The sequence below is a fragment of the Herpailurus yagouaroundi genome, unplaced genomic scaffold (genome assembly GCF_014898765.1).
Source record: "Herpailurus yagouaroundi ecotype Mexico unplaced genomic scaffold, PumYag 141, whole genome shotgun sequence".
NCBI classification, from domain to species: domain Eukaryota; kingdom Metazoa; phylum Chordata; class Mammalia; order Carnivora; family Felidae; genus Herpailurus; species Herpailurus yagouaroundi.
The window spans coordinates 66,540,719-66,560,805 of NW_024412396.1; the positions used below are offsets into that span (position 1 = coordinate 66,540,719).

At 55.3% G+C, this 20,087-nt stretch overlaps 1 protein-coding gene across 1 annotated transcript; it reads right to left on the minus strand.

The window, feature by feature from the left end:
• Window positions 1–10,512: 10,512 nt before the first annotated feature.
• Window positions 10,513–19,707, minus strand: SERPINA1 (serpin family A member 1). Its single transcript, XM_040478143.1, has 5 exons — window positions 19,589–19,707; window positions 14,521–15,179; window positions 12,865–13,135; window positions 11,434–11,581; window positions 10,513–10,766 (listed from the first exon to the last, which is right to left on the minus strand). The coding sequence occupies exons 2-5, from the start codon at window positions 15,173–15,175 to the stop codon at window positions 10,530–10,532; spliced, it is 1,311 nt and encodes a 436-aa protein (XP_040334077.1). The 5' UTR covers window positions 15,176–15,179; window positions 19,589–19,707; the 3' UTR covers window positions 10,513–10,529.
• Window positions 19,708–20,087: the final 380 nt, after the last annotated feature.

A 20,087-nucleotide genomic window follows, 5' to 3' on the forward strand; every position in this document is an offset into this window, starting at 1 on the left:
AATGTAATTTACCAGAACAAGAGCCGAGTCTTTGTCAAGATCTTTGATGAAATCCACAGTTTTCCCTTGGGTTTCCTTTTCTGTATATTGGTTGATCCATTTCTTGACCTCTTTGTTGTCTCTGAAGGGGACGGAGAAGGCTTCTGAGGGGTCCAGCTTCCTGACATCCTCCGAAAACGTATGTACTTGCTTCCAATTCTTGTCGATGAATAGTATACTTCTGGCGGTCAGCTGGCATTGGCTGTCGAGACGCTGTAAGCCTTTGTAGATATTGGCCTCAGGTGTCTCCTTGAAGTTAAAATCTAGGCCCTGCAGGATCTGGGTGCGAGTGTCACCGTTGGTCCCCAGGGAGAGCATCGAAAAGGCTATTGCGACGCTCATGGGGGAGCAGATGATGTTGTTGTTGGAGTGATGAGCCAGTTCATGGTGCGAGCCGAAGGCACACTTGGCCAGTTTGGGGGCTATGCTGGGGGAGGGTGCCTGCAGATGGGGCTTGGAAGCGTGTGCAGGGAGCCGGGAACCTGATAGCACAGACCTGCCGACGGGAGGAGGCCCCACGTGAAGGAGGATGGCCTTGTCCTGTGAGACAGAGAAGGGGCACCATGCCCACGTCAGGCCACACGGTGAGTCCCTCGGCCACTGACTGACATCACGGGAAGCATCCAGAGCTTACCGAACCCCTACCGTGTGCCGGCCCAGTGCCGAGGACTTCCCTTCACCCTCATCATGGAGGACAGAACAGCAGCAAAGACTCTACGGGGCTCCCCACCTGCCAGGCCCCCTTGTAAGCCCCTTGCCGTCTCATCTCTTGGCCCTCTTGTAATGGCCTGTGACCCAGGGCATACGACAATCGTTCATTTACAGAGGAGGAGACCAAAGGTCAGAGAGGTTTAAGTCACCTGCCCGAGGCCACAGGGCAGGGAAGTAGCAGGCCCGGAATCACAGACCCGGGCAGGCTGGGTCTTGGCAGTGGCACTAACACCCGCAATGGCCTGTGTGCAAGTGCCACGGCCCCTATTTTACATCAGAGGAAACTGAGGCACAGGAAACATAATGTACGGGTGTGCAACTACCCAGGGAGCAGGTCAGATCAAGTGCAGGGATGCCTGGATCTGGAATAGTCCCCCACTGGTCCCCATTGACATGAGGCTGCTGCCCAGAGAGGGTAAGATCTTGCCCAATGACACACAGCCAGAACCACCCCCGCCTCCGACCGTGGTCCAGACTCTCCCTGACTCCATACTTCAACGTCCCTTTTCTCGTAGCTGCTACAGCCGTCATGGAACAGGACATGTGAGCCTGGAGTTGGTTATTAGCTGACCCTCCAACCTTCCGGGCCTGGCGGATACGGCTCGCAAAAGCACTGAGGGCCCTCACCCCTCAAGGCACTCACAAACGTTGACTTATCTCAGCGGCTTGAGGCTGGGAGAGCAGTTCAGGATCGTGTTCAAAGCCACACAGCTGGTCAGGCAGAGCTGGCTCCAGACAGGTCTCCATGCCCCTGGGCTGGTGCTCCGCACACGGGGGTGCTCACCTGGTAACTTTCTCCCTGAAGCGGGAACTTGGCTGCCTCTGAGGGCTGAGCCCACAGGGCGTCAGGGGTCTCAAGTTCGGTACCGTGGACCTTCTGGGGTGGAGAACTCTATGCTGTGGGGGGCTGTCCCGTGCATTGTAGGACGTTTAGACACATCCTAGACAAAACCTCCCAGCTCCCAGGTGTGACCATCGAAAATTCTCCAGACGTTGCCCGGCATCCCCTGGTGTCAAAGTGCCCTTGCAAGGGGGAGGAGGGCTTCAGAGCACGTGGCCCACTTGGGAGGCCTCCCTTTCCCTAGTTGGACAGACTTCTCATTTCAGAGCAGGTTTGGGCCAAGGGAGTCCCAACTTGCTCACCGGGGCCAAAGTACTCACTGGATCCAGTTGGTTTGGGGTGTTCGTGCTTCTTGGGTAGGGGCCCTGTCTGGGGGTCCCAGGGATTCTGCTCTGACATGTCATGTCGGGCCTTCAGGAGACCACAGCAAATCTCCTTACCTGTCACTTTGGGAACCCAGATGCTCCTGGGGTCCTTCTGCCATTGGGAGCTTAATGACAAGCTCCTCTGAGTGTGGGGGCTGTGCCCAACATACGGTCACACACGGTGGCAGCCCCTAGAAGCTTTTCTCTCTCTCTTTCTTTCCTTCCTTCAGTCCTCCTTACTTCCCTCCCCCTTCCTCCTTTCTTTCTTTCTTTCTTTCTTTCTTTCTTTCTTTCTAGTTTATTTATATTGAGAGAGAGAACATAAACAGGTGAGGGACAGGGAGAGAGAGAGAGAGAGAGAGAGAGAGAGACTCTCAAGTAGGCTCTGCATTGTGAGTGCAGAGCCCTACATGGGGCTCCATCCCACAAACCGTGAGATCACGACTTAAACCGAAATCAAGAGTTGTGCACCTAACCGACAAAGTCACCCAGGCACCCCAAGAAGCCTTTCTTGAGCTGGGCCCATGGTGAGTCCCAGGTCCCAGCCCCCAAATTGTCTTTGGTCCCTGCAGTCAACTCCCCTGCCCACTCCACCCCACCCCCCGCCCCCAGACACCGCCTGAGTCTCAGCCCTATGCCTGGATGGCAGGGGTCTCGGAGACGCTGGTCCCTCCAGTGACAGAGGGGTGATGGGGAGAGGAGGTAGTGAAAATCATACTTTTTAGCTTCGGGCAGACCTGGTTCTAACCTGCCTCGATCACTCACTAGCAATGGACCCAGCACAAACACTTTTAATCTCTCTGAGCCCAGCCTTTGAAATGAGATTGTTGGAGAAGCAAGCGAAGCCAGGCTAGCCATCAAAACTCATGGCCATCGCTTACATACAGCACTGTCCCCTCCCCCCCACCCCCCTATCAACCCTCAGTTTGTTCTCTGTATTTAAGAGTCTCTTACGGTTTGCCTTCCTCCCTTTCTGTAAGTTTTTTTTTCCCTTCCCCTCCCCCATGGTCTTCTGCTAAGTTTCTCAGGATCCACATATGAGTGAAAACATATGGTATCTGTCTTTTTCTGCCTGACTTATTTCACTTAGCATAATACCCTCCAGTTCCATCCACGTTGTTATGAACGGCAAGATTTCGTTCTTTCTCATTGCCAAGTAGTATTCCATGGTATATATAAACCACATCTTCTTTATCCATTCATCAGTTGATGGACATTTGGGCTCTTTCTACAATTTGACTGTTGTTGATAACGCTGCTCTAAACATTGGGTTGAATCACAGGAACCTATCCCCAAAACCAAGAGCACATTGTGTATACTGTATGTTAGCTAACTTGATGATACATTCTATTAAAAGATTAAAGGATTAATGAAAAGTTCAGAAATCAATAATGAAGTCACTTTAAAAAAATGTATCCTAAGAAAATAATCAAATATCAACTAGATGCACAAAATCTCAGCATCCACATGTTTATCATGGCATTATTTATAATAGGTGAACCCTGGAAACATCCAAATGACCAGATATATAAAACTAGTTAAACGGATTACGGTACCATAAGTGATGGACTAAGATGTATGTTTTTTAAGCCATACGTTAAAAAAATAGTGAAATATATAGGAAATCATTGCAATATATTAATAAATGAAATAACAAGTACAAAATGGAAAAAAAAAAAAAAAAAAACAAAAGAAACTCATGGCCAGAGGAACCCGAGAGATAATTCTTAGAGGGGTGAGGGTGGTAGGTTTCGCAAACGAAAGCTTTTACAACCAGCGAGGGGCCAACGAGTGGGAGACGGGGCCGTGAACCCAGATAAGAAAGGGGACGAGGTGACGGACAAGATAGCAGGGTTATCTGAAGAGTTAATGAATACACCTCAATCTTTCAGAGGAGGAGGTCCAAGGACAAGACCAAGGCCGGGGTCCACTGTGCAGGAGGGCGGGGCAAGGGAGCAGGGGTGGGGGGACCATGGGCCATCCTTTGGAAATCTGGTTGAGCAGGATAATTAAGTGGGTGGCATGGAGTCTGCAGGGCAAGGCCAAGGACTCTGGCTCTGGCTGGGGTTTAGAAGGAACCAGGTAAGAGAAGGAGCCTGAAGCACGTTAGAGAAGTGTGTTAGACAACACGGAAGGGGGCCCTCCAAGGGGACTTGTCCCTGCCACCTGTAGGTGGGAGAGACACAGGTGAAGACCATCAGGGCTACAGGGTCCTTTCCAAGCCTGGGAAGTGGGGGAGAGGGGAAAGTAACCCCCGAGCAGCCCCACCCGCCCATGCATGATGCACCATGACGCATCATCAAAGCGGGCCTACGAGACGCTGAGAGCGTTCGAAGGGCGTGATTCCAGCCTCCCCACTGGCCGTGCCCGCCTGCAAATCCTGACCCTGGCAAGTCGGAGCTGAGCCTGTCTGTGCCTCAGTTTTCCCTTCTGCCGAGGGGAGATAACAATCCTGGCCCAGTGGCCCAGCCTCTAGCCAGTGTCAGCTCAGGAGGAGGCGCCGATTCCCCAGAGAGGCTAGATAGCCTGGACGCGCACCTGAGGGGGCTCGTCTACTCACAGGGCAGCCTCGGGGGCTGGGACACTCGGTCTTAGGGGCCCGCAGCCACCCCTGCTGTAGGAAATAAGGCTGAGAGCCTCCGGAGCGCAGCCGGTGAGTGCCTGATACCATCAAAGGGCCTTGCTGTTCTTTGAAGTGGCCTCGTCCAGCAAACGGCAGGCACGAGGCCATCTGAAGGGTGGATGATGGGGGCCCCCCGGTCACGCGAGACCAAGAGTTCATTTTGCCTTGATACTCTTCTCACAGAGCTGTCAAGAGGAAAAAGGGGATTACAACTCTTGTAGAGCCTAGAGCTGTGCCTGATACATGGTTGACCTCCAGAAACTCCAGCCACCCGACGTCACCGGGCTTATTACTGCCAAGGTCCCAGCCCTTGGAATCTTCACCTTGGGAGCTGAATCATGTCCTTGGAACCCCGAAGTCCATTTGTCTAGGCACAGAAAGAAGATAAACAGGCACCTATCAAGCGCCCAGGCCTCGGGGAATCATGGGAAAGAACGAGATGGGGCTGCCCGGAGGTAGTTAGCGTCTGGCAGAGTATCAAGACCCAAGGGGCCTTAGTGCTCCCATTTTACTGATGAGAAAAGTGAGGCTCACAGAGAGGCGGTGACTTCCCCAGCTCCCAGGGAGCACATTCGTTCATAGTAGAGCTGCGGCAAGATCCCGGGCCACCTGAGTCCCAAGCCAAGGTCCTCCATAACAAAATGTGCAAATATCTGTAATTCGTCCCTCTGACTTTGCTGCCAGCAAATGAAAAGACAGGGGAAGCCAGCCCCCACAGACCGCTATTTTCAGAATCGGCAGTCGGATGTTTGATATCAGGCAAGAGACGGTGCCACGGCCGAAGACGCGGCACGCCATCAGCCATAGGAGAAACTTCGAGCGAGTTAGGTCTCCCTGTCCCCATTTTGCAGGGACGGGCACTGAGGCCCACTCAGAGGGAGGTGCCATCGAAAGCCCTGTTCGTGGCTCCGTGCTACTTAGAAGGCTCCAGAATTCTGTGTGCTTTTCACCCTGCCTTGGACATTTTTATCCTAGCATTTTAATGCCGAAAGTCACCTCAGAGCTCTAGGACTCAGGACATATTTCGAGACTAGTGATGATGGTCCACCAAAGACATCACTGTTTACTTCTACATATTCCTCACTCCCGCCGGGGCCTGATGGCGGTACCTGATTTCTAGGCCTGTGCTGCACCTGATTTCTGAGTAAGGCACCTGATTTCTTTTTCTTTTTCTTTTTTTTTAGTATTAGTTACTTTCTTTCCACCCCCTTATTTACTTTTTATTATTTTATTGTTTTATTTTATTTTAACTAGTGAATATTTAAAAAAATTTTTTTAAATATGATTTACCATCAAGTTAGCTAACATATAATGTATACAGTGTGCTCTTGGTTTCGGGGGAAGATTCCAGTGATTCATACAACACCCTAGTGCCCATCGCAACAAGTGCCTTCCTCAATGCCCTTCACCCATTTTCACCTCTCCCCTGCCCCCCTATCAACCTTCAGTTTGTTCTCTGTATTTAAGAGTCTCTTTTGGGTTTGCCTCCCTCTCTGTTTGAAACTATGTTTTCTCCTCCCCCTCCCCCATGGTCTTCTGTTAAGTTTCTCAAGTTCCACATACGAGTGAAAACAGACGGTATCCGTCTTTCTCCGCCTGATTTATTTCACTCAGCATAATACCCTCCAGTTCCATCCACGTTGTTGCAAATGGCAGGATTTCATTCTTTCTCATTGCCAAGTAGTATTCCATGGTATATATAAACCACATCTTCTTTTTTTTTTTTTTTTAATTTTTTTTTCAACGTTTATTTATTTTTGGGACAGAGAGAGACAGAGCATGAACGGGGGAGGGTCAGAGAGAGAGGGAGACACAGAATCAGAAACAGGCTCCAGGCTCTGAGCCATCAGCCCAGAGCCTGACGTGGGGCTCGAACTCACGGACCGTGAGATCGTGACCTGGCTGAAGTCGGACGCTTAACCGACTGTGCCACCCAGGCGCCCCTAAACCACATCTTCTTTATCCATTCGTCAGTTGACGGACATTTGGGCTCTTTCCACGATTTGGCTATTACTGAAAGCACTGTTATAAACATTGGGGTACAAGTACCCCTATGAATCAGCACTCCTTTATCCTTTGGGTAAATTCCTAGCAGTACTATTGCTGGGTCATAGGGTAGATCTATTTTTAATTTTTTCAGGAAACTCCACACTGTTTTCCAGAGCGGCTGCACCGGTTTGCATTCCCACCAACAGCGCAAGAGGGTTCCCGTTTCTCTACTTCCTCGCCAGCATCTGTAGTCTCCTGATGTGCTCATTTTAGCCACTCTGACAGGCACCTGATATCGAGGTCTTCTAACCTACTGGACCTCCATTTCCTCCTCTATAAATTAGGGATAATGATTCTTAGCCTGCACCCTTCAGGGACTGGTTCCAAAGGTCAGACTAGAGAGCAAATACATTTATTTTATTTTATTTTATTTTGTTTTATTTTATTTTATTTTATTTCATTTTAATTTAAAAAATGTTTATTATTTTGGGGCGCCTGGGTGGCTCAGTTAAGTGTCCCACTCTTGAATTTGGCTCAGGTCATGATCCCACAGTTCATGGGCTCAAGCCCTGTGTCAGGCTGTGTATTAACATTGGGAGCCTGCTTGGGATTCTCTCTCTCCCTCTCTCTCTGCCCCTCCTCTGCTTTCTCTCTCAAAAATAAATAAATATTTAAAAAAACGTCTATTATCAGGGGGCCTGGGTGGCTCAATCGGTTAAGAGTCCGACTTCAGGTCACGATCTCGCTGTTCGTGGGTTTGAACCCCGCGTCGGGCTCTGGGCTGACAGCTCGGAGCCTGGAGCCTGCTTTGAGTTCAGTGTCTCCCTCTCTCTGCCCCTCCTGCTTGTGTTTCTCTGTCTCTCAAAAATAAATAAACATAAAAAAATTTTTTAAAAATGTCTGTTATTTTGAGAGAGAGAGAGAGAGAGAGAGAGAGAGAGTGAGTGCACAGGAGCAGAGGAGGGGCAGAGGGAGAGAGAGAGAGAGAATCCCGAGCAGGCTCCTTGCTCATCTCAGAGCCCGACTCAGGGCTCCTCCCGGAGGTCCGTCTGACAAGCGTGAGATCACGACCTGAGCAGAAATCGAGAGTCGACGCTTAACCGGCTGAGCCACCCAGGTGCCCCGACAGTGGATACGTCTTCAAGAACAGGCCAAGCGGAGGCTTATGTCTGATCCGCACGATTGGTGCCGCGCTCCTGTCCTTAAGGACGAGGTTGCCTTGCTGTTTCTCCCACCCGCGAGCGGGCCCGTGGTTCTCACGGGCCGATGAATCCCCTGCCCGGGGACCCGCAGCTAATTCGAATCGGGTTTGGGCCACCAGAGCCCAGACTAATGTGACGATAGGCCATTCTGTGAAGTGGGAGGATGGTGTGTCTTAGGTGAGTGCCCTTAGCTCCCTCCCTTCCTGCTCTTTTCCTGGACTCCAGAGTTCCAACGGGCCTTTGCATCTGTCCCCTGACCTCCTCAATACTGGGGGGGCGGAGGGGGGGCACGCAGTGCCACGCAGGGGGCTTGCCGTCGGTTGTCAAGAGGGCTGAGAGAGCTCCAACCGATCCGCTGCTCTTCCTCTGGGCTGGACGGTGTCTTCTCACGCAGGCGTCTCAGGCGTGTGGCTGCAGGCCCCAGCATTTCCCACGCCTCAGGCAACAGTTCAGCTTGTGGGTGTCTGGGGGAGGGAGTGTGGGTGAGGTGCTGAGGTTTGCAAGAACAAGTAGAGTTCCTGAAGCCAGCTCTGCCACTGACTGGCTCCGTGACCCTGAGCAAGACAGCCAGCGTCTCTGAGCCTCAGTTTCCTCCTCTGGAGAATGGGCGTATGAGAGCAGAGCAGCTCCACCAGCGGCTGCCACGAGGATTATATAGGAAAATGCTTGACTGGCCCCTCAAGGGGTGCCGGGCTTATAGAAAGAGCTCATGTGGGGCCCCTGGGTGGCTCGGTCGCTTAAGCATCCGACTCCGGCTCAGGTCATGATCTCACAGTCCGTGAGTTCGAGCCCCGCGTCGGGCTCTGTGCTGACAGCTCGGAGCCTGGAGCCTGCTTCGGATTCTGTGTCTCCCTCTCTCTCTGCCCCTTCCCTGTTCACGCTCTGTCTCTCTCTGTCTCAAAAATAAATAAATGTTAAAAAAAATTAAAACAAAATTAAAAAAAACAAAAAAAGAAAGAGTTCATGAATGTCACAAATGTAGTCCCTTACATCAGCACCCGGATCGGCTCTCCTGTGTTTATTTATTTATTTATTTATTTATTCATTTGAGAGAGAGAGAGTACGTGAGCAGAGGAGAGGGGCAGTGTAGAGCCCGAAATGGGGCTCAATCCCACGACCCTGGGATCATGACCTGAGTCGAAATCAACAATCGGATGCTCATCCAACTGAGCCGCCCAGGCACCCCCTCAACTCTCCTTTCAAAGCCTGTTTTGAGTACCTGGTCTGAAGTGCACACCAACTCAGAAATCGGCGGTACAACCATGGTGAGGCTGCTGAGACCCAGAGAGGTTCGGTGACTTCTCTGACGTCACACAGCTGGGACGCTGCAGAGTTTGAACTTAATCTCACTCTGGCATCGCTCCGGGTGTTGGACAATGGTTGTATCATGAATGGAATCTGGGGAGGTTGGAGGTCTCCGGGCTGAGAAAAATCAGAATGGTATCAGACTTATCTGGGAGACAGGAGGATCGTGATTCTGTAGAGCCATGTGGCATTGCACCTACATGGCCATTTTGACCTAAAAGAGGTACATTTCCTATGACAACGTAGTTGTTTAGATGCACGTGCGCCCCAGCGAGTGGCTCAGGGGGGCATCACTAGATTTGTACGGGGTGGGGCGGACCGGCCACAGGACCAGCACGTTCCCGCGAGCCCAGGGCACTGGCTCCCTCAGGCTGGGGGTCTGGCAGGACTTTCCGACTGCTGTAGCCCTCCAGTGAGGCTCAGCATGGCAAGAAAGAGCCACATGGCCCTTCGTGAAAAGGGCTGCTCCCGGCAAGGCCACAGCTGTGGTATAGGAGTTGTGGTTTCCCTCAGAACACTGCATGGAGGGCTGTGGGGCAGGCATAAGGCAAGATGGAGAGTGTCCCCTGTCACAGCTTAGCCGAGGGAGGGCAGGTAAGGCTCGTGGGCTTGATGACCTACTTCCTTTGCCATGACCAAGGAACCACTGTGATGACTTTCCAGAGCCGTTCACAACTTGGCCACATGATTAGGTAGAAGAGGACACAGGTTAAGTGTCTCGCGGGGGGCGGGGGGCGGTGCTGGCAGCCCGGGACTAGTCTGAGCAGGTGACACAGACCAAGACCCAGACACCCATGTGGGGAGCAGAGCACGTAGAAGTCCCACCTGCTTCTAGGAGTAATGTTTTCTCCAGGAGCAGAGAAGGAAGAATGAGGGCCGAAGCGCACGTTCCCAGTCCGGCCCTGCTGAAAAAGTTGCCAGGAAAGAGCGGCCATAGATGCTTGCAGGAAAGAGCTCCGACTGGTAGGAGCCCAAGCCTGGCTCAGGTGGGAGGGCGGGATGAGGGAAAGGAACCAAGTATTCTCCCTCTGCAGCTGGAGATGCGGCAGCTCAGTGCCCCTGTGTGAGTGGAAGGTTCTGGAAGCAACAGGGAGGCAGCCTCGAGGTTGAGGGGCAGCAGGGGGAGGGGCTGTCGTGGGGGGCGCTGCGAGCACCAGCGGGGCAGGGGGAGCCCAGTGGGAGCTGGGGGCTGGGGGCTGGAATCTGAGGCCTTGCGATGCCCCCTCGGGGACTCCCAGATAAGACTGAAAGCCTAGAGCTTTTCCAGAGTGACCGGGGCAAACATTTCGCCCCGGCCCAGCACCGCTCCCAGGCAGTGGGAAGGCCTGATAGAGAGTAAACAGTGGACACCAAAGGTCGCTGTGACCCACATTCCACACACTGCCGGGGGATGGAAGGGGAGACTCAGGTGAAGGATGAAGGATGTCACACACAAGCTTGGGCCGGATCATTCTTTAATGTCTGTCGTCTGGGGAGGGGGCTGAATTCAGAAAGCCAGGTATTGTGTGGGTGGGGTTCACCACCTTTCCCATGAAGAGGATGTTCTTGGTGTTTCTGTCGTAGAGGATGATCACAAAGGGCCTGTTGAACTGGATAGTTGGGGGCATCGACATGGGGATGGCTTCTATAAATGTGGCCCCAGCGGCTTCTGTTCCTTTCTCGTCGATGGTCAGCACGGCCTTATGCAGCGCCTACAGGGCGAGAGCACGACGGCCTGTCCTGAGTGGGGATGGGCTGCCGTCCCCAACCCAGCCCTGGGAGCGAGGCCCAAGGAGGGGGGTGTTGCCCAGGGAGGGGCTTATGTGGGCCTTTCTCCACCTGGCCTGTCCTTCCCCATCCATGGCCTCCCTCCCTGATGTCAAGCACCCTGGGGCCCAGGACTCTGACGGGGACCTTCGTTGCATCTGGTCCACACCAGGCACTCAGTTCCCAGCCAGCCTTCGAGCTGTGGTTGTGGCTTTAGTCACCTTTAATTTTCTGAATAAATGGTATCTTTAGGCAAAATCCCTCATTCACCTAGACTCAGTGATTGGCCAATGGCTCCCAGTGTCACAGACGCAGGGGCAAAAGTCCTCTGAAATCCCTGAGCTCCAGCCTGTTTTTGTAACTATGGGTCCATCGAGGCCCAAAGAAGGGAAGGCTCTGGCCAAAAATGACCCAGAGTGTCAGTGCCACAAGTGCGGAGGAGGTCCCTAAAGTGCCAGAAACACGTGAGGCCACCTCCTCCATTGTCACCTGCCCACATTCCAGTCTCCGTGGATCCAGGGCGCTCGTCAGGAACCTCAGTCTGCAGAGGTGTTTGTGTCCCTTTGTCCCCCACACGCACCAGTGGCCAATGGCCACCAGGGACACACTCACCTTGGACAGCTTCAGGGGACCTTGCTCGGTGATCCCTGAGAGGTCCGCCTCGTTGCTGAAGACCTTGGTGATGCCCATTTTTCTCAGGACGGTTTGCAGATCGTAGGTTCCAGAAATGGACAGTTTGGGCAAATGTAAATTGGCAGACCTGTGACGACGGTTCAGAAACAAAGGCGTTTCACAGCATTGAGCGTTTCATTTCTGGTTGTTTCTCCCTGTCAGTGGCCCTCGCCCTGCCCCCACGGGAGCGCTGGAGGTGTGCACGGGTTATTCCATTTCTAGCTCCTCCACCACCCCCCCCGGGGTCAGAGGATGTAGGATCACAGGGATGGGTTGTCCTGCAAAGTGTCAGATGCCCCCTCCTGCCTCCTCCGAGCAGCCCTCCAGGAAGTCCCCTGGGGAGTGCTTAGCGCACTGCCCTGCAGGGTCAGGTGTCCCCCAGACCGGGACCTCCCCAGAGCCCGAATCCCAGGGGAACGTGGGGTGAGTGTGGAGGGACATCTGCTCGGCGAGTCATGCGTGAGCCCACGGGCCGAATGCCCCGCTCTGCTTTTCCGTGGGGCCAGCGTGTGGCCCCGAGCAGGGTCTGCCAGAGCGAGCTGACTGGCACTGAGGCTCCACTCGACCCGATCCGGATTCAGCACCGCCTTGTTCTTCTTTCAGCCTCTGGCGCAGGCAGCCCGGGGGGGGGGGGTGGGGGTGGGGGGGGGAGGTATGAAAACTGCTATTTTAATTGTATCCTTATGCTCTTTTGTGAGTTTATATTCACTTAAGCACGGATATACTTATTATGTATTCTTCTGGGTGTCAGTTTCATGTGTGAATTGTACTTGATTATTTATATACGTTCCCATCGCCACATTTATACGTGCGTGTATCTTGTCATCGTGTGGAGGGTAAAATAGGTCACGAGGGCTTGGGCGTTTTATGCACTAATTTGGGGTGCACGCTCATGCATTACCTCACTACGGGGACCCAATCAGTCCACACCTGTCTGGTGAGAGAGGAGCCCAAACCTTGCTCCAAGGTGCGCCCGAGGGTCCCTCCCCGGGGCCTCTGCCTTCCCGGCCGACCCCAGGCAGGCTGTCCCCGTCCGGCCCCGGGTGTTGTATGCGCTGACTCCACATCCGCTGCCCCCCTCGCCGGAAGCCCACCTCTCCCTTCGTGGTCCTCCCAGGGCGCCTGCTGGCACCGGGAAGGGACGGTGTCCCCGGTGGGGAAGCGAGTCCCCAAGGACAGGACTCTGGCCTCCTCACCGCGGGCACCGTCCTGTCACGGAGCCCGGCCGGTGCGGTCTGAACGATGCCAGCCTGGGTCTGGGACGCCAGGTCCTGCCCCGCTGTGGGGCGCACGGGGCGTGGGGCCGCCCTCCCTCCCTGGGGCCCGGCCGGACGCGGCGGCTCCCGGGTTGTTCTCTGGTTTGGGAATCACCTGGAATGTCTCTTTTCCAGGGCCTTGGCCAGGATGTCCCTGTTCAGCATTTCCTCCAGCTGCTGCATTTTGCCCTGGTCGGGCAGGATGAAGAAGGCGGTGGCGTTGCCCACGTAGTCCATGAGCAGCGACCAGCTGGAGAGCATGTCGCAGTAGTGGACGTCGAACATGCCCAGGCGGCTCATCATGGGCACCCTGACCGTGGTGTCCTCGTCCACGTGGAAGTCCTCCTCTGTGGTATGCTGGGGCTCGAAGGGCTTCTCCCATTTGCCTGGAGGGAAGGGAAGGTGGGCTTCAGCCGGCAGTGGGGGAAGGTTTGGACAATAGGCTGGGATGAGAAAGCCCCGAGTCTCCTTGGTGAGACAACTTCTCTCCGAGCCTCAGTGTCACCACCTGTAAAATGGGGCTGCCGTGAACAGTCTACTGAAAGGACGTTGGAGAGAAGAATGCAAGCCCGGAGGAGGCTCCAGAAGGTCTATGTTATCGAGGCTAAGGCCTGCCAGTCTGGATAGGCAAAGCGAGCATTTTTACTTGTATTTCTTGCTCACGTATTTGAGGGTGGCTTGGGAGATGCTAAATGAAAATTACTGACATCGGTCATACTCGGCACGTCCCTGTGGGAGTCTCCCTGCCCCTTGTTAACGGGCGGCTCTTATCATTCAGGAAATCGCTCTCGCCCCCCCCCCCCCCCCAAGACTTTCCCTGGACCGCTGGGCAGAATGGCGATGCCTGGGTAGCTCCCCTCCACTGCACCGAGAGAGCAGCACTGTCCAGGCAAGGCCCAGAGGGAGGGCGCCCCGGGAACCCCTGTGCCCAACTTCCTCATTGCACAGGGATGGAGACTGAGGCCGGAGAAGGGCCAGACCCACCAGAAGTCACACAGCAGAGCTGGGACCTAACATCTGCCCGCTCTGGCCCCGTGCTCTCCATCACACTCTTGCCTCCAGAGCGAGGAGCCCGCAGGGGAGAGGAGGCATCCCTGGCCTTGCTCTCACCTCCCTGCCCCAGGCCATTTCCACTGCCTTGGAGTGCCCTCTGGGGCCTGCAGGCACCCTCCACCGCCCCCCTCCACGTTGCCATCCCTCAGGGAGGAGGCCAGGCTGAGGTTCAAGTTCAGCTGAGCACCTGCTGCGCGAGCGTGCAGCCCCATGTTCTTTGTAACTTGTTCAGTCCTCACAGAAACCCGCCAACAAGGGCATGATTACGTGTCCGTTACAGAGAAGAAACCAGAGCCTCAAAGAGGTTAGAGTCAAATAGCTTAGAGTCAAATAGCTAATAAGCGATAGAGGAAAGGTTTGCACCCTGGTGTTTCTGTCTCCAGAGCCGTCCCTCCCTCCACCGCACTGGAGTTGTCGGAAGTGTGTTCCCAGAACGCCCCTTCCCTTCATACGCTCTGCTAAGCCCGCCTGTTTCACCGCCCTCCCTGCTGGGGATTGGCAACGTACACTAGGACGTTAAAGGCTCTGAAAAGTCCTGCAGAGAAGAGGACGATTTGACTGTCCCACCCCTCGCCCCCTGACCTTAGTTGAACAACATATGCAGAGGTGCACTGATTTAGTCACCCTGCCCTGCCACGGCAAGTTTACGAACTGTGTGTTTGAGACTATTTTTGGACGTTCTCGTGGGAGTCAGCTCAGGTGGCTGTTACAACCTTACCTTTAAAGAAAATGTAATTCACCAGAGCAAAAACTGTGTCTTTGTCAAGATCTTGGACCAAATCCACAATTTTTCCTTGGGTTCCCTTCTCTACGTAATCGTTGATCCGTTTCTTGGCCTCTTGGTTGTCTCCGAAGTTGATGGAGAAGGCTTCCGAGTGGTACAGGTTCTTGACGTCCTCCAGAAACTTGTTCAGAAGCTTCACGCTCTCGTTGATGAACAGGCCACTGCCGGTGGTCAGCTGCAGCTGGCTGTCTGGCCGGTTGAGGGTGTGGAGAAGCTGCTGGAAGCCCTCGTGGACTTCACCCTCTGCTCTCTCGGTGAGGTTGAAACCGAGGCCCTCCAGGATCTGGGTGTGAGTGTCACCCTTGCTCCCCAGAGACAGCATCGCGAAGGCCGTAGCGATGCTCACAGGGGAAAAGAAGATGTTGGTGCGGTTGGACTCATGGGCCACCTGGCGGTACATGCTGAAGGCGAAGTCAGCCAGGTTCGGGGCGATTTTGTGGCAGGCCGGCGCCTCGTGGTGCTCATGGTCGTGTTGGGATGCCACTGTCTCCTGGACAGCGTCTCCCTGGAGACCAGCAGCCAGGGAGCAGGGGACCAGGCAGCACAGACCCGCCAGCAGGAGGAGGCCCCACGTGATGGAGGATGGCATCGTCCTGCGAGACAGAGAGGGGGCACCACGCCCACGTCAGGCCGCACGCTGAGTCCCTCGGCCACTGACTGACACCACGGGAAGCATCCAGAGCTTACCCGACCCCTACCGTGTGCCGGCCCAGTGCCGAGGACTTCCCTTCACCCTCATCATGGAGGACAGAACAGCAGCAAAGACTCTACGGGGCTCCCCACCTGCCAGGCCCCCTTGTAAGCCCCTTGCTGTCTCATCTCTTGGCCCTCTTGTAATGGCCTGTGACCCGGGGCATACGACAATCGTCCATTTACAGAGGAGGAGACCAAAGGCCCAGAGAGGTTTAAGTCACCTGCCCGAGGCCGCAGGGCAGGGAAGTAGGAGGCCCGGAATCACAGACCCGGGCAGGCTGGGTCTTGGCAGTGGCACTAACACCCGCAATGGCCTGTGCGCCACGGTCCCTGCTCCGCAAAAGGGGAAACTAAGGCAACAATGAGCACGGGAGATTTGTGCACACTTACCCGGGAAATGGGCCGGATCAGGCTCAGGTACGACTGGATGGGAATGGGAACACTTCTGTGAGCTCTTTTTATTTACCGGACACGAGGCTGCTGCCCAGAGGGGGCGAGATCTCGCCCAGTGACACACAGCCAGGTCACAAGGGGCCGGGGGGCCGTCCCCACTTAGCACGCAGGGTGAGCCTCAGCCCCTAGTACTTTTGCCGGAGCTGAAGGACAGCCCCACAGGGGTCTGGGGCCTCGGCCACGGGAAGGGGGTCCAGTCCCTGCAGCCAGCTTACCCGCACATCCTCGCCACACCTCCGTCCCAGAGCTGGGTCGGCGGTGACGTGGACGGTCGACATACTGATTTCCCCAGTAGATTAGGGGTTTGTGTGCGTACGTGGGGCAGGGGGGTAGGCGTTGAAAAAGCATTTCTTTTTCCGACGGACCTGAGTTCTAAGGTGGGCTTTGTCACTACCAGCTGGGTGACCAGGACAAGCCACTCAGTCTCTCTGGTTTTCCTGTTGCCTCCTATAGAGAGTGAGCTTGTTGGGAGAATCCGGTGAAGTAAGTCGGACACCAGACTGAACCCTGACGGGTTCTGGAGGCTGGCAGGGGCTTACAACCAGAGGCCTTCAGAGGGCAGGCCGGGGACGGACATGGGTCCCCTGGCTCTGGGGACACAAGAGGAAGCAGGAAGGCTCATGGCTGAACCAGCTAGAGCAGGCTCTGCCTGGCGCTGGTCACAGTCCACATCACTCACAGCGACCCAGAGCCCGCCCTGCCCCTCTGAGCTCCCCCTGCCCCAGATGTGGCCCCACCACAGGCCACCAGCCTGCACCCCCTCAGCACAACCTTCTGTCTTCACGGGTGGGGAAACTGAGGCCCGAGCAGAGGAGGACGTGCCCACAGCCACATCAGGTAGCTGTTTCTCATGTAACGAAAACCATCAAGCACAAAAAGGCAGAGGAATCCTTAAAGTTGGAATTTGAAACCCGGAGGGGAAAAAGCTGGGAATAAGAAACGTTGGGTCTCGTGTAGCCTCCCCGACCTTTACGGGTGTCTTTGGGACAAACCAGCAAGACCCAGCACAACACTGGCTTCTCTCCACCACCCTTTTCCTGGCCTTCGTGGCTCTAAATAATCCAAACATGACCGACCACACGCAGCTGTAGAAATCCAGGTGGGGGGACATCTGAATGAGTTTCCCCTGCACCGACGTTGGATTCTCCGTTAGCAGCGGTCTGGGTTTGGTGATGCGAAATGGAGTGAGGGGTGGGGCGAGGGGAGGTGGGGGGTGGGAGAGGCTCCCTCGGAGGAGGGAGCTGCTGGCTGGGGGGCTTGGCTGGGGAGGGGCCGCCGCCATCGTGGGCACAGCCGTCTCAGTGCGTGTAACATCGCCTACTCTGGTAAAAAGTCTGAGGCCCAGAGAGGGTCAGGGCCTTGCCAAGGCCACACAGCGAATCGGTGGCAGAGCTGGAACGAGCCTTGGTTTCCCTACCACCTGAACGGCAGATTGAGACAGCCGTGTCCTCGGGTCTCAGACTCTGCGGGCGTCAGAACCGGGCCCCGGGGGACGCTGACGTGGGGCTTGAGCCTCCTCTTGGCTTCCCTTTGCCTCTCAGTTGCTCCTTCCAACTCAGGGCCCCCAGCCTCCTTTCTCCACGCCCTTCTGTCAAAGGCGGCACCCGGCGCCCCCAGAGCCTGATGCTGGGGAAGATGGTGTCCTGGACGGGGAGGCACTCGGAGGTGCAGAGACCGAGCTTTAAACCTCAGGAATGAGGACGTCATGGCGACATCTCCGGCATCCAGGGCAGGTGGGAGCAGTCTGCCAGGGAGGGGGCCCGTGAAGTGAGCCATTTCTTTGCCGAGTCAAATACTATTTCCACCCACAAGCATAAAAGGAATGATCCTGGGTGACCCAGTGGGGTCCAGGCAAGCCACTGGGGCATCGACCACCTGCTAAAACCTGGCCCTGAATAAGCACAGGTGTGATTCAGCTCAACCACCTGTGGGCGATAGCCTTGGGCAGGTGACTTCACTCCGTAAAGCGGAGGGAAGATGCCTGTGCGTGGCAGATGTGAGGTGCAGACAAGGTGACGGGTGGGTGGGCACCTGCCAGGTGTGGACGCCCTCGTACCTACGCACAGGTAGGGGTCAAGTGGAAAAACTGGCAAGTCCCTTCCCGGCCGGTTGCCGTATTGCCCAGGACCAGAGAAGAGGGTCCGTGCTCAGCGATGAACGGCCTCTGAGTTTCGGAGAATTTTAAATTCAATTCTGTGCCCAAACCTGTGCCTCAGCGTCACCGTCACTGTCATCGTGTCCAGTAAATACCATCGTGTCCAGTTTCACTGTCTCTGTGTCATCTAATGTCCCCGACAAACCTTACCCTACGAAGTGGGAATTACTATCAGCCCCGTTTTAGAAATGGGGAAACTGGGGTCACAGAGGTTACGTGACTTACTGAAAGCCATAGACCTGGTTGCTTATGAATCTGGGATTTCATCTTAACTAAGCATTTTGATTCCGGAACTTGGCCTTCCGTCCTTCTCTGTGTACGAAGCTGAAGCCAGACACCTTGAAACAGGAAATCGGTGGAGTGGTCTGGCTCAGGGAAGGGGGGGAAGCATCGCTTGGGGCTAAGCTCAGAGGCTATGAGGCCAGAAGGCTTGCGTTCAGTTCGATATCAGCTGTGTGACCTTGGGCAAGTTACGTAACCTCTCTGAATCTCCGTTTCCGGGAGACGACCAGCGTGCATTTCCTCACGGAGCGATGGTGCAAATTAAATATGTGCAAAGTGCCAAGAAACGCTTCACACACTGTCAGCTGTCAGGGAGCCTCAGCCGTTACTGATATTGTTATGGACCTTTTGGAGCACCACGTGGGAGTCTGGTGGCCTTGGCCATCGTTGTAGCCTCCGTCTCCAAAAACCGATGACAGAGACATTTTATCCTTCCCGTGCTCCGGAGATCAAGGCTGGAGGGGTGGGGTGAGGGGAAAGAGGGCAAAAGCTGTCTACGGTTTGTCCAAGGGGACAGAGAGGTTGAGCAGTGGTCCAGGGTCACCCAGCATCAAAGAGGTCTCAAGGGCAGCCCAGGCTTCCCATTCCCCAGCTGGCACCCAAGACCCGAGACAATTATGTTGGCAGGGGGAGGAGGTTTGGGAACGTGAGCTCTGGAGTTAGGCGGCCTCAGTTTGAATCCTGGAGAGTGTGTAATTGGGGCAAGTTCTAAACTTCTCTGTTCCTGACCTCCTTATCTGTAAAATGGGAATAACCTCAGCAACCCCTGCAGAAGGCTGCTATGAGGTCTAAAGTCCTGACGGCATGTAAGGAGATCAGCAGCCGCCTGGCCACAGCAAGGGCTCAGGAGCACAGCTCCGAGCCCCGAGGACGGTGCCCTCCCAGGGTTTTGGATCTTGCACCACGAACGAGGGCGCCCAGAAGCCCACGGACAGGGAAGCCCAGCGTGGTTCTGATCTGGGCATATCCGCGGAGGATGGAGTGAACGGCTGGAACTCTGGGCTCCGGTCCCACCTGCCTCCCCCGAGGTCCCTATATGAGTCCGGGCTTCCCACTGTCCCTCTCTGGGCCTTATCTTTCTCATCCTTAGAAGCGGGGAGAAGATACGCCCCCAGGCACAGGGAAGGCGGTGAGCCCTGCAGGAGGCAGCCCATGGGGAGGACACAAGAGCTCTGCCAACCTCCCTCCCGGGGTCCCACGTCCACACCACTCACAGAGGGCCAGTGTTCTCTCCAGTAGGACCTGGGGAGGCCCTGGGCAGGCTTGGGAGCAGAAAAGGAGCTCCAGGGCTGCCCTTGCTGTGACGACAGGGGGTCCGGCCCCGGCCTGTGCCACCCTCTCCGCATTCCCGGGGCCTGCCTGGCAGTGCAGGGGCCCCGAGGCCTCTCCGGAGGCTCCCCCAGTGGAAGGCATACTTACGGTTTACTGTCCCAGGCCGGGGCTGGTGACCGAGGCTGAGGAGACAGAGCCTAGTTGTGGTTCGTATTTAAGCAGTGGACCCAGAGGGACGACGGGGGAGGCTGCTGGTGAATATTAACTAAGGTCACCCCAGTTATCAGAGGAGCAAATAGGGACTAAGTCCATAGGCCAGTTCTGAGCTGCCCACTCGCACGGCCCCTGTGTGCTCTGTCTGGACGGCACGCAGCCCTCTGTTCCCTACACGAAAGGGAGTCATTGTGCCCAGCTCATAAACCACAGCGTCCTGCATCCACGGGGGTGGGGGTGGGGGTGGGGGCATGACTCAGGCACTCTTTGGGACAGCATCACTTTGGTGGCTTACCCTCCCCCTGGGGAGTTCTCAGTGGCTGCCCCACTGGTGGCAAGGAGCCACCTTGAAATGCCTCCTGCTGGAGACGCGCGGCTGCCTTGGGCGCGGGCGGGGAAGTTAAAAGCACATTTGGCGGACAGGGAAACTGAG